Source organism: Zonotrichia leucophrys, unplaced genomic scaffold, assembly GCF_028769735.1.
Source record: "Zonotrichia leucophrys gambelii isolate GWCS_2022_RI unplaced genomic scaffold, RI_Zleu_2.0 Scaffold_633_29258, whole genome shotgun sequence".
In the NCBI taxonomy this organism is placed as follows: Eukaryota; Metazoa; Chordata; class Aves; order Passeriformes; family Passerellidae; genus Zonotrichia; species Zonotrichia leucophrys.
The window spans coordinates 14,896-28,592 of record NW_026992838.1 but is presented as its reverse complement, the minus strand read 5'-3'; the positions used below and the strand labels follow the sequence as shown (position 1 = coordinate 28,592).

At 56.9% G+C, this 13,697-nt stretch overlaps 1 protein-coding gene across 1 annotated transcript in view; it reads left to right on the top strand.

The window, feature by feature from the left end:
• The first annotated feature begins 553 nt into the window (after window positions 1–553).
• LOC135441889 (filamin-A-like) overlaps window positions 554–13,697 on the top strand; it is a 27,959-nt gene continuing 14,815 nt past the window's right edge. The window contains exons 1-7 of the mRNA XM_064701446.1: window positions 554–833; window positions 1,188–1,211; window positions 4,076–4,323; window positions 4,820–4,922; window positions 9,234–9,374; window positions 10,059–10,187; window positions 12,940–13,113. Coding sequence (XP_064557516.1) covers window positions 614–833; window positions 1,188–1,211; window positions 4,076–4,323; window positions 4,820–4,922; window positions 9,234–9,374; window positions 10,059–10,187; window positions 12,940–13,113 — 1,039 coding nt within the window. The 5' untranslated portion in view covers window positions 554–613. The remainder of the gene's footprint in view (window positions 834–1,187; window positions 1,212–4,075; window positions 4,324–4,819; window positions 4,923–9,233; window positions 9,375–10,058; window positions 10,188–12,939; window positions 13,114–13,697) is intronic.

Here is a 13,697-nt window from a genome sequence, read left to right as displayed (position 1 = left end):
CTGCCCAAATTTCCATTTTCACCTCACCAATGGCAGAAATTCCCTGCTTTTTCCCTCAGGAAAAGCTTTTTCCCCTCAGGATTCTGAGGGGAATGCCAAGGGAGTATGACCCCACCCGGGAGCTCTGGGATCCTTTTTTCCAGCCCTAAAATATAACCCCACACCCAAAAACTGCCCAAATTCCCATTTTCCACCTCCCAGCCACCAGAATTCCCATTCTCACCTCACCAATGGCTGAAATTTAAAACTTTTCCCCTCAGGAAAAACTTCTCCTCACAGGATCCTGAGAGCAAACCCAAAGGAACATGACCACACCTGGGAGATCTGGGATCCTTTTTCCCAGCCCAGATTTCTTTTTTCCACTCCTTAAACAGCAGAATTCTCATTCTCACCTCACCAACTGCCCAAATTCCCATTCTCACCTCACCTCACCAATGGCCAAAATTCCCACTTTTTCCCCTCAGGAAAAGCTTTTTCTCCCTCAGGATTCTGAGGGGAATCCCAAGGGAGCATGACCTCACCCTTGAATGTGGAGCTTGGGGATCCTTTTTCCCATCCCTCAACTCCAACCCCACACCCCAAAACTGCCCAAATTCCCATTCTCACCTCACCAATGGACGAAATTCCCGCTTTTTCCCCTCAGGATCCCGAGGGGAAGCCCAAGAAAGCCTCGATCCGGGACAATCAGGACGGCACCTACACCGTGTCCTACGTGCCGGACATGACCGGCCGCTACACCATCCTCATCAAATACGGGGGGGATGAGATCCCCTATTCCCCCTACCGCATCCGGGCCGTGCCTACCGGCGACGCCAGCAAGTGCACGGTCACCGGTGAGCCCCGAAACGGGGGAAAACCCCCAAAAATTGGGAGGAAGCACCTCAAAAATGGGAAAAAACCACCCCAAAAACTACAGGGGAACCCCCCCCAAAATGGGGGATACCACCTCAGGAATGGGAGAAACCACCGCGAAAACCCCCTCAGGAATGGGGGGGGGGCACAACCCTGCTGGGAAAGGGGCACGGCTGCACTGAGGGGGGAATGGGGATTTTTGGGGGTGTTTTGGGGGATTTTGGGGGGTTTGGGGGGTTTTGGGGGTCTCACGGCTGTGTCTCACTGGATTTCTTGCTTCTCTGCCCACCCCACCCCACGCCCACCCCCCCACGCCCACCCCCCCCACGCTGTAGTTTCCATCGGAGGTCACGGCTTAGGTAAGAGCACGGCTTGGTTTGGGAGGGGGGGAGCATGGCCAAAACCCCCCTTTGCACCCCAAAATCGAGACCCCTTCGCACCCCAAAAATGGCCCTGCATGAGGAGAAGGGGGGGAAACAAGGGGAGGGGGTGAGGGTTGGGTTGGGAGGGAGTTTGGGGTGGGAGAAACCCGAGTTAAATGATGGGGAACCCCCCAAATTTATGATGGGAGAGCCCCATGATCTCAGTTAATGAAGGGACCCCTCCAGTTTAATGATGGGGATCCTCCAAAATTAATGATGGGGACCCCCCAAAATTAATGATGGGGACCCTCCAAAATTAATGATGGGGACCCCCCAAAATTAATTATGGACATCCCCCAAAATTAATGATGGGAGACTCCCATGATCTCAATTAATAATGGGGACCTCTCAAAATTAATGATGGGAGACTCCCATGATCCCAATTAATGAAGGGACTGCCCCCCAAAATTAATGATGGGAGACCCCCATGACCCCAATTAATGAGAGACTCCCCCAGTTTAATGATGTAGGACCCCCAAACTCAATTAATGATGGGACCCGCCCCAAAATTAATGATGGGATCCCATTTTGGGGCCACCAAAGGGGTCCCACCATGGTGACCCCAAAGGCTCCTTTGTGGGGCCACCAAGGGGACTCCAAATAGGTCCCGTTTTGGGATTCCTGGTCCTGTTTTGGGGTTCCTGGTCCTGTTTTGGGGTTCCCAATGGGTTCCTGTTCCAGATGTCCCCAAATGGGTCCTGGTTTGGGGTTCCTGGCCCCATTTTGAAGTTCCAAGTCCCATTTTGGGGTTTCCTGTCCCGATTTGGGGTTCCTGTTCCAGATGTCCCCAAATGAGTCGCATTTTGGGGTTCCCAGCCCCATTTTGGGATTTCCAGCCCCATTTTGGGTTCCTGGCCCCATTTTTGGGATTTCTGGTCCCAGTTTGGGTTCCTGACCCAAATTTTTGGGATTCCTGACCCCATTTTGGGGTTTCTGACCCCATTTTGGGTTCCTGACCCCCATTTTTGGGATTTCTGGCCCCATTTTGGGTTCCTGACCCCCATCTCCCACAGGACCAGGCCTGGGCCCCACGATCCAGCTCGGGGAGCAGACCCTGATCACGGTGGCCCCAATGGGTCCTATATTTGGGATTTCCAGCCCTGTTTTGGGATTTCTGGCCCCATTTTTGGGGTTCCTGACCCCCATTTTTGGGATTTCTCACCCCATTTTTGGGGTTCCTGACCCCCATCTCCCACAGGACCCGGCCTGGGCCCCACGATCCAGCTTGGGGAGCAGACCCTGATCAGGGTGCTCCCATTTTGGGTTCCTGGTCCCATTTTTGGGTTTTCTGTCCCCATTTTGGGTTCCTGACCCCCATTTTTGGGATTTCTGGCCCCATTTTGGGGTTCCAGGTCCCATTTTGGGATTCCTGGTCCCATTTTGGGATTTTTAGTCCCGCTTTGGGGTTCCTGTTCCAGATGTCCCCAAATGTCCCCAATCCTGGTTTTCCCCAATCCCCAATCCAGAAATCCCAATTTCTGTCCCCATTTTGGGTTTTCTGGCCCCATTTTGAGATTTCCAGCCCCATTTTGGGGTTCCCAACTCCATTTTTGGGTTCCTGACCCAAATTTTTGGGATTCCTGACCCCATTTTGGGTTCCTGACCCCATTTTGGGATTCCTGACTCCCATTTACCGTAGGTCCAGGCCTGGGCCCCACGATCCAGCTCGGGGAGCAGACCCTGATCACGGTGGCCTAGATGGGTCCCATTTTTGGGTTTCTGTCCCCAGTTTGGGTTCCTGACCCCCATTTTTGGGTTTTCTGTCCCCATTTTGGGTTCCTGACCCCCATTTTTGGGTTTTCTGTCCCCATTTTGGGTTCCTGACCCCATTTTGGGATTCCTGACCCCCGTCTCCCACAGGACCCGGCCTGGGCCCCACGATCCAGCTCGGGGAGCAGACCCTGATCACGGTGGCCCCAATGGGTCCTATATTTGGGATTTCCAGCCCTGTTTTGGGTTTTCTGTCCCCATTTTGGGATTTCTGATCCCATTTTGGGGTTCCTGACCCCCATTTTTGGGATTCCTGACCCCATTTTGGGGTTCCTGACTCCCATTTACCGTAGGTCCAGGCCTGGGCCCCACGATCCAGCTCGGCGAGCAGACCCTGATCACGGTGATCCCATTTTGGGGTTCCTGACCCCCATTTTTGGGATTTCTCGCCCCATTTTTGGGTTTTCTGTCCCCATTTTGGGTTCCTGACCCCCATTTTTGGGTTTTCTGGCCCCATTTTGGGATTTCCAGCCCCGTTTTGGGATTTTTGTCCCCATTTTGGGATTCCTGACTCCCGTTTACCGTAGGTCCAGGCCTGGGCCCCACGATCCAGCTCGGGGAGCAGACCCTGATCACGGTGGCCCCAATGGGTCCTATATTTGGGATTTCCAGCCCTGTTTTGGGTTTTCTGTCCCCATTTTGGGTTCCTGACCCCCGTCTCCCACAGGACCAGGCCTGGGCCCCACGATCCAGCTCGGCGAGCAGACCCTGATCACGGTGGCCCCAATGGGTCCTATATTTGGGATTTCCAGCCCTGTTTTGGGTTTTCTGTCCCCATTTTGGGTTCCTGACCCCCATTTTTGGGATTTCTGGCCCCATTTTGAGATTTCCAGCCCCGTTTTGGGATTCCCGACCCCCATTTTGGGGTTCCTGACCCCCATCTCCCACAGGACCCGGCCTGGGCCCCACGATCCAGCTCGGGGAGCAGACCCTGATCACGGTGGCCTCGATGGGTCCCATTTTTGGGTTTTCTGGCCCCATTTTTGGGTTTTCTGTCCCCATTTTGGGTTCCTGACCCCCGTCTCCCACAGGACCAGGCCTGGGCCCCACGATCCAGCTCGGCGAGCAGACCCTGATCACGGTGGACGCCAAGGCCGCGGGCAAGGGCAAGGTGACGTGCTCGGTGTGCACCCCCGACGGCTCCGAGGTGGACGTGGACGTGGTGGAGAACCCCGACGGCACCTTCGACATCTTCTACACCGCGCCCCAGCCCGGCAAATACGTCATCTGCGTGCGCTTCGGGGGCGAGCACATCCCCAACAGCCCCTTCCAGGTCATGGTGAGTCAGAAACGGGGGGAAAATGGGAAAAAAATGGGAAAAAACGGAGTAAAAATGGGAAAAAAACAGAGTAAAAATGGGAAAAATGGAGAGGAAATGGGGTAAAAATGGGAAAATACAGCAAAAAAATGGGGCAAAATGCAGAAAATAATGGGAATTATGGGGTAAAAATGGGGAATTTTGTGTGGTTTGGGGCGAGCACATCCCCAACAGCCCTTTCCAGGTCATGGTGAGTGGGAAATGGGTTGAAAATGGGGAAAAACAAAGGAAAAGTAGGAAAACCCAGGAAAAATGGGAGGAAAGAGGGGGAGAAAATGAGGAAAAAAAATCTAGGGGGAAAAGCAGGGGAGAAAATGGGAACAATCAAGGGGAAAAAGCAGGGAAAAATGGGAGAAAATGGGGGAAAATTGGGGGAGATGGAGGGGAGCAGGGGATTTGGGGTGCAGAGGGGGTGCTGGGGGTTTTTGGGGTGCTCTGACCCCTCGGTGCCCCCCAGGCCACGGACCGGCCGCTGCTGGGGGTCAACGGGCTGGACATGGCCGGGCTGCGGCCCTTCGACCTCGTCATCCCCTTCACCATCAAGAAGGGCGAGATCACAGGTGAGGGGGACACCCCGAATTTGGGGGGTGGGGGGCCCCCAAAACCGGCCCAAAATAGCTCAGAGTCAGCCCCAAAAATATCTCAGAGGCAGCTCCAAAACTGGCCCCAAAATTCCTCAAAACCAGCCCAAAATACCTCAGAGTCAGCCTCAAAAATGGCCCAAAAATACCTCAGAGTCAGCTCCAAAAATGGCCCAAAAATTCCTCAAAACCAGCCTAAAAAATCTCAAAACCCACCCCCAAAAGTCAGCTCAAAACCAGCCCCAAAATACCTCAGAGTCAGCTCCAAAATCAGTCCAAAAATACCTCAAAAGCAGCCCAAAAACCAGCCCAAAATACCTCAGAGACAGCTCCAAAAATGGCCCAAAAATACCTCAGAGTCAGCTCCAAAACTGGCCCCAAAATTCCTCAAAACCAGCCCAAAATACCTCAGAGTCAGCTTCAAAAATGGCCCAAAAATACCTCAGAGACAGCTCCAAAAATGGCCCCAAAATTCCTCAAAACCGGCCCAAAATACCTCAGAGTCAGCCCCAGAAATGGCCCAAAAATATCTCAGAGGCAGCTCCAAAAATGGCCCAAAAATTCCTCAAAAGTAGCCCAAAAACTGGCCCAAAAATTCCTCAAAACCAGCCCAAAATACCTCAGAGTCAGCCCCAAAAATGGCCCAAAAATACCTCAGAGACAGCTCCAAAACTGGCCCCAAAATTCCTCAAAACCAGCCCAAAATACCTCAGAGTCAGCCCCAAAAATGGCCCAAAAATACCTCAGAGGCAGCTCCAAAACTGGCCCAAAAATTCCTCAAAACCAGTCCAAAATTGGCCCAAAAATACCTCAAAACCAGCCTAAAAAATCTCAAAAAAAACCACCCCAAAAATCAGCTCAAAACCAGCCCAAAATAGCTCAGAGTCAGCCCCAAAAATGGCCCAAAAATACCTCAGAGTCAGCCCCAAAACTGGCCCAAAAATTCCTCAAAACCAGCCCAAAATACCTCAGAGTCAGCTTCAAAAATGGCCCAAAAATACCTCAAAAGTAGCCCAAAAACTGGCCCAAAAATACCTCAAAAGTAGCCCAAAAATTCCTCAAAAGCAGTCCAAAATTGGCCCAAAAATACCTCAAAACCAGCCCAAAAAAATCTCAAAACCCACCCCTAAAAATCAGCTCAAAACCTCCTCAAAACCAGCCCCAAAATACCTGAGTCAGCTCCAAAATCAGTCCAAAAATACCTCAAAAGCAGCCCAAAAACCAGCCCAAAAATACCACAGAACCAGCCCAAAAATCAGCTCAAAACCAGCCCAAAAATATCTCAAAGTCATCTCCAAAACTGACCCAAAAATTCCTCAAAACCAGCCCAAAATTGGCCCAAAAATACCTTAAAACCAGCCCAAAAACATCTCAAAAAACCACCCCAAAAATCCACTCACAACCAGCCCAAAAATACCTCGAAGTCATCTCCAAAACTGACCCAAAAATTCCTCAAAACCAGCCCAAAAATATCTCTGAGTCAGCTCCAAAATCAGCTCAAAAAATCCTCAAAACCAGCCCTAAAATTGGCCCAAAAATACCTCAGAGTCAGCCCAAAAATTGGCCCAAAAATACCTCAAAACCAGCCTAAAAAAATCTCAAAACCCACCCCAAAAATCAGCTCAAAACCAGCCCAAAAATATCTCAAAGTCATCTCCAAAACTGACCCCAAAATTCCTCAAAACCACCCCAAAAATCAGCCCCAAAATACATCAAAACCAGCCCAAAAATGAATCCAAACCAGCCCAAAAATTTCCCCAAAACCACCCCAAAATCACCTCCAAAATGTCCCCAAAACCAGCCCTGAATCAGCCAAAACCGTTTCAGAAACACCCAAAAATCATCCCCAAATCAGCCCAGAGGTACCTCTGGGTGTCCCCAAGGTGTCCCCAGCTGTCCCCAAGTGACCCCAGGTGACCCCAGGTGACCCCAAGTGACCCCAAGTGACTGCAGGTGACCCTAAGTGACCCCAGGTGACACTGAGTGACCCCAGGTGACCCTGGGTGACCCCTGGATGACCCCAGGTGTCCCCAATCCCTCCCAGCTGTCCCCAAGTGTCCCCAGCTGTCCTCAAAAAATGTCCCCAAGTGTCCTCAGCTGTCCCAGGTGACCCCGGGTGACCCCGGTGACCCCAGGTGACCCCAGCTGTCCCCAGCCCCTCCCAGGTGACTCCATGTGACCCAAGGTGACCCCAGGTGTCCCTGTCCCCCCAGGTGAGGTGCGGATGCCCTTGGGCAAGGTGGCCACTGCAGCCCCTCCCAGGTGACCCCAGGTGACCCCAGGTGACCCCAGCCCCTCCCAAGTGTCCCCAGGTGACCCCAGGTGACCCCAAGTGACCCCAGGTGACCCCAGGTGACCCAGAATCCCTCCCAGGTGTCCCCAGGTGTCCCAGGTGTCCCCGAGTGACCCCAGGTGACCCCAGGTGTCCCCAGGTGTCCCAATCCCTCCCTGGTGTCCCCAGCTGTCCCCAGCCCCTCCCAAGTGACCCCAGGTATCCCCAAGTGTCCCAGGTGACCCCAGGTGACCCCAGGTGACCCCAGGTGACCCCAAGTGGTCCCAGGTGTCCCCAGGTGACCCCAGGTGTCCCTGTCCCCCCAGGTGAGGCGCGCATGCCCTCGGGCAAGGTGGCCACTGCAGCCCCTCCCAGCTGTCCCCAAGTGTCTCCGGGTGTCCCATGTGACCCCAAGTGACCCCAGGTGTCCCAGGTGACCCCAGGTGACCCCAAGTGTCCCCAATCCCTCCCAGCTGTCCCCAAGTGTCCCCAGGTGTCCCCAGGTGACCCCTGACCCCGGTGACCCCAGCTGTCCCCAGCTGTCCCCAAGTGTCCCCAGCTGTCCCCAGCTGTCCCAAGTGACCCCAGGTGACCCCAGCCCCTCCCAGGTGACCCCAGGTGACCCCGGTGACCCCAGGTGACCCCAGCTGTCCCCAGCCCCTCCCAGGTGACCCAGGTGACTCCATGTGACCCCAGGTGACCCCAGCTGTCCCCAGCCCCTCCCAGGTGACCCAGGTGACTCCAGGTGACCCAAGGTGACCCCAGGTGTCCCCATGTCCCCAGGTGAGGTGCGGATGCCCTCGGGCAAGGTGGCCACTGCAGCCCCTCCCAGGTGACCCCAGGTGACCCCAGCCCCTCCCAAGTGTCCCCAGGTGTCCCCAGGTGACCCCAAGTGACCCCAGGTGACCCCAGGTGTCCCCAATCCCTCCCAGCTGTCCCCAAGTGTCCCCAGCTGTCCCCAGCTGTCCCAAGTGACCCCAGGTGACCCCAGCCCCTCCCAGGTGACCCCGGGTGACCCCGGTGACCCCAGGTGACCCCAGCTGTCCCCAGCCCCTCCCAGGTGACCCAGGTGACTCCATGTGACCCCAGGTGACCCCAGGTGTCCCCATGTCCCCAGGTGAGGTGCGGATGCCCTCGGGCAAGGTGGCCACTGCAGCCCCTCCCAGGTGACCCCAGGTGACCCCAGGTGACCCCAGCCCCTCCCAAGTGTCCCCAGGTGTCCCCAGCCCCTCCCAGGTGTCCCTAGGTGACCTCAAGTGACCCCAGGTGACCCCAGGTGTCCCCAATCCCTCCCAGCTGTCCTCAAGTGTCCCCAGCTGTCCCCAGCAGTCCCAGGTGACCCAGGGTGACCCCAGGTGACCCCAGGTGACCCCAAGTGACCCCAGGTGACCCGTCTGTCCCCAGGTGAGGTGCACATGCCCTCGGGCAAGGTGCCCACTGCAGCCCCTCCCAGCTGTCCCCAGGTGTCCCCAGGTGACCCCAGGTGACCCCAATGACCCCAGGTGTCCCCAAGTGACCCCAAGTGACCCCAGGTGACCCAGGTGTCCCAGCCCCTCCCAAGTGTCCCCAGGTGTCCCAGGTGACCCCAAGTGTCCCCAGGTGACCCCAGGTGTCCCAATCCCTCCCAGGTGTCCCCAGCTGTCCCCAGCCCCTCCCAAGTGACCCCAGGTGTCCCAGCTGTCCCAGGTGACCCCAAGTGTCCCCAGGTGTTCCCAGGTGACCCCAAGTGACCCCAGGTGACCCCAGGTGTCCCCATGTCCCCAGGTGAGGTGCAGATGCCCTTGGGCAAGGTGGCCACTGCAGCCCCTCCCAGGTGACCCCAGGTGACCCCAATGACCCCAGGTGACCCCAAGTGACCCCAAGTGACCCCAGGTGACCCCAGGTGTCCCCAATCCCTCCCAGCTGTCCCCAGCTGTCCCCAGCAGTCCCAGGTGACCCCAAGTGACCCCAGGTGTCCCAGGTGACCCCAGGTGACCCCAGGTGACCCCAGGTGACCCCAGGTGTCCCTGTCCCCCCAGGTGAGGTGCGCATGCCCTCGGGCAAGGTGGCCACCCCGGACATCACGGACAACAAGGACGGCACGGTGACCGTCCGGTTCGCGCCCAGCGAGGCCGGGCTGCACGAGATGGACATCCGCTGCGACAGCATCCACATCCCAGGTACGGGAATTTGGGAAATTTCTGGGAATTTTGGGGGATTTGGGGAGTTTTGGGGTGTCTGGAACCCAGGGGAGCTGCCAAGGATGGGTTTTGGGGGGTTTTGTGGGGTTTTGGGGTGGTTTAAGGGGTTTTGGCTGCACGAGATGGACATCGGCTGCGACAGCATCCACATCCCTGGTACGGGAATTTGGGAATTTCTGTGAATTTCTGGGAATTTTGAGGGGTTTGGGGTGGGATTTTGGGGGTTTTGGGGGTGTCTGGGGGGTTTTGGGGTGCACGAGATGGACATTGGCTGCGACAGCATCCACGTCCCTGGTATGGGGAATTTGGGGAATTTTGGAACTTTTTGGGGGGATTTTGAGGTGTTTGGAACTCCCAGGGGAGCAGCCAGGAGTGACTTTTGGGGGGTTTTTGGGGGTCACTGTCACTGTGAGGGATCTGGTGACAGTTTGGGGACACCGTGGGGGATCGAGGTGTCCCCTGACCCCCCAGTGTCCCCATTTTTGTCACCTCCCCAGGCAGCCCCCTGCAGTTCTATGTGCATTACGTCACCTGGGGGTGACTTTGGGGAGTTTTTTGGGGGTCACTGTCACTGTGAGGGATTTGGGGACAGTTTGGGGACACCGTGGGGGTTTCAGGACACGCTGTGACCCCCCAGTGTCCCCATTTTTGTCACCCCCCCAGGCAGCCCCCTGCAGTTCTACGTGGATTACGTGAACAGCGGCCACGTCACCGCCTACGGGCCCGGGCTGACCCACGGCACCGTCAACCGGCCGGCCACGTTCACCGTCAACACCAAGGACGCCGGAGAGGGTGGGACATGGGGACATTGGGGACAGTGGGGACAATGGGGACATTGGGGACATTGGGGACACTGGGGACAATGAGGACAATGGGGACATTGGGGACATTGGGGACACTGGGGACAATGGGGACATTGGCTATCATCAACCACCCGCCACGTTCACCGTCAACACCAAGGACGCCGGAGAGGGTGGGACACTGGGGACATGGGGATATTGGGGACAATGGGGACATTGGGGACAATGGGGACAATGGACTGTCATCAACCACCCGGCCACATTCACCATCAACACCAAGGACGCGGAGAGGGTGGGACATTGGGACATTGGGGACAGTGGGGACAATGGGGACATTGGGGACATTGGGGACATTGGGACAATGAGGACAATGGGGACATTGGGGACATTGGGACACTGGGGACAATGGGGACATTGGGCTATCATCAACCACCCGGCCACGTTCACCGTCAACACCAAGGACGCCGGAGAGGGTGGGACACTGGGGACATTGGGGACAGTGGGGACACCTGGGGACATGGGGACAATGGGGACACTGGGGACAATGGGGACACTGGGGACACCTGGGGAGTCAGGGGACACTGGAGACATTGGGGACACTGGGGACACTGGGGACATTGGGGACAGCTGGGGGTCGGGGGACAATGGGGACAATGGGGCACTGTCCAACCACCCAGCCACATTCACCGTCAACACCAAGGACGCCGGAGAGGGTGGGACAGTGGGGACATGGGGACATTGGGGGCACCTGGGGGTCAGGTGACACCAGGGACACTGGGGACAATGGGGACACTGGGGACAATGGGGACATTGGGGACAGCTGGGGGTCGGGGGACAATGGGGACAATGGGTTGTCATCAACCACCCGGCCATGTTCACCATCAACACCAAGGACGCCGGAGAGGGTGGGACATGGGGACATTGGGGACACTGGGGACAATGGGGACACCTGGGGGGTCAGGTGACACCAGGGACAATGGGGACAATGGAGACAATGGGGACAATGGGGACAATGGGTTGTCATCAACCACCCGGCCACGTTCACCGTCAACACCAAGGACGCCGGAGAGGGTGGGACACTGGGGACATTGGGGACAATGGGGACACCTGGGGGGTCAGGGGACATTGGGGACACTGGGGACAGCTGGAGACACCCAGGGGTCAGGGGACAGCTGGGGGGTCAGGGGACATTGGGGACAGTGGGGACAATGGGGACACTGGGGCACTGTCCAACCGCCCGGCCACGTTCACCGTCAACACCAAGGACGCCGGAGAGGGTGGGACATGGGGGACATGGGGACAATGGGGACAGCTGGGGGTCAGGGGACACCTGGGGGGTCAGGGGACATTGGGGACACCTGGGGGGTCAGGGGTAGCTGGGGACAATGGGGACATTGGGGACAATGGGGACAGTGGGGACACTGGGACACCCGGCCCCATGTCCCTGGCCCTGTGTCCCCAGGGCTCTGTCCCTCACCCTGACCCCCCAATGTCCCCAGCTGTCCAACTGTCCGTCTGTCCCCAGGGGGGCTGTCCTGGCCCTGGAGGGTCCCTGACCGTGTCCGTGTGTCCATCTGTCCCCAGGGGGGCTGTCCCTGGCCGTGGAAGGTCCCTCACACTGTCCCTGTCCCCAACTGTCCCTGTGTGTCCGTTTGTCCTCAGGGGGTCTGTCCCTGGCCGTGGATGGTCCCTCACACTGTCCCTTGTCCCTAACTGTCCCCAGGCTGTCCCTAACTGTCCGTCTGTCCTTATGGGTCTGTCCCTGTTCCTACCTGTCCCCGTGTGTCCATCTGTCCTTAGGGGGTCTGTCCCTGGCCATGGAGGGCCCCAGGCTGTCCCTGTGTCCCCAGGCTGTCCCTGACCATGTCCGTCTGTCCGTCTGTCCTCAGGGAGTCTGTCCCTGGCCGTGGAGGTCCCAGTCTGTCCCTGACCGTGTCCGTCTGTCCATCTGTCCTTAGGGGGTCTGTCCCTGACCGTGTCCATGTGTCCGTCTGTCTGTCTGTCCTCAGGGGGTCTGTCCCTGGCCGTGGAGGGTTGCAGTCTGTCCCTGACCGTGTCCATGTGTCTGTCTGTCCGTCTGTCCTTAGGGGGTCTTTCCCTGGCCGTGGAGGGTCCCTGACCATGTCTGTCTGTCCCCATGTGTCCCCTGACCGTGTCCGTGTGTCCGTCTGTCCTTAGGGGGTCTGTCCCTGACCGTGTCCGTCTGTCCGTCTGTCCTTAGGGGGTCTGTCCCTGACCATGTCCGTGTGTCCGTCTGTCCGCAGGGGGTCTGTCCCTGACCGTGTCCGTGTGTCCGTCTGTCTGTCTGTCCTCAGGGGGTCTGTCCCTGGCCGTCGAGGGCCCCTAACTGTCCCCATGTGTCCCCTGACCGTGTCTGTCTGTCTGTCTGTCCACAGGGGGTCTGTCCCTGGCCGTGGAGGGCCCCTGACCGTGTCCGTGTGTCCGTCTGTCCTCAGGGGGTCTGTCCCTGGCCGTGGAGGGCCCCAGGCTGTCCCTGTGTCCCCTGACCGTGTCCGTGTGTCCGTCTGTCCTCAGGGGGTCTGTCCCTGGCCGTGGAGGGTTGCAGTCTGTCCCTGTGTCCCCAGGCTGTCCCTAACTGTCCCCATGTGTCCCCTGACCATGTCCGTGTGTCCGTCTGTCCTCAGGGGGTCTGTCCCTGACCGTGTCTGTCCGTCTGTCCTCAGGGGGTCTGTCCCTGGCCGTCGAGGGCCCCTGACCGTGTCCGTCTGTCTGTCTGTCCGCAGGGGGTCTGTCCCTGGCCGTCGAGGGCCCCTCCAAGGCCGAGATCAGCTGCCAGGACAACGGCGACGGCACCTGCTCCGTGTCCTACCTGCCCGTGCTGCCCGGGGACTACGGCATCGTGGTCAAGTACAACGACAAGCACATCGCCGGCAGCCCCTTCACCGCCAGGATCACCGGTAAAAACAGCAGAATTGGGGAAAAAACACAAAAATTCGGGAAAAAACACAAAAATTCGGGAAAAAACAAAATAAAAACTGAAAAAATGAGAAAAATCCACAAAAACCCAAAAAAACCTGACAAACACACCTGGGGTCACTGGCACATTGCTGGCAGCCCCTTCACCGCCAGGATCACCGGTAAAAACACAAAAATTCGGGAAAAAACAAAACAAAAACTGAAAAAAATGAGAAAAAATACACAAAAAACCCCTGACAAACACACCTGGGGTCACTGGTACATCGCTGGCAGCCCCTTCACCGCCAGGATCACCGGTAAAAACACAAAAATTCGGGAAAAAACACAAAAATTTGGGAAAAAACAAAGCAAAACTGAAAAAAATGAGAAAAAAACCCCAAAGAAACCCACCAAAACCCCTGACAAACACACCTGGGGTCGCTGGCACATCGCCGGCAGCCCCTTCACCGCCAGGATCACCGGTAAAAACACAAAAAATCGGGAAAAAACACAAAAATTTGGGAAAAAACAAAACAAAAACTGAAAAAAATGAGAAAAAATCCACAAAAAACCCCAAAAAACCCCA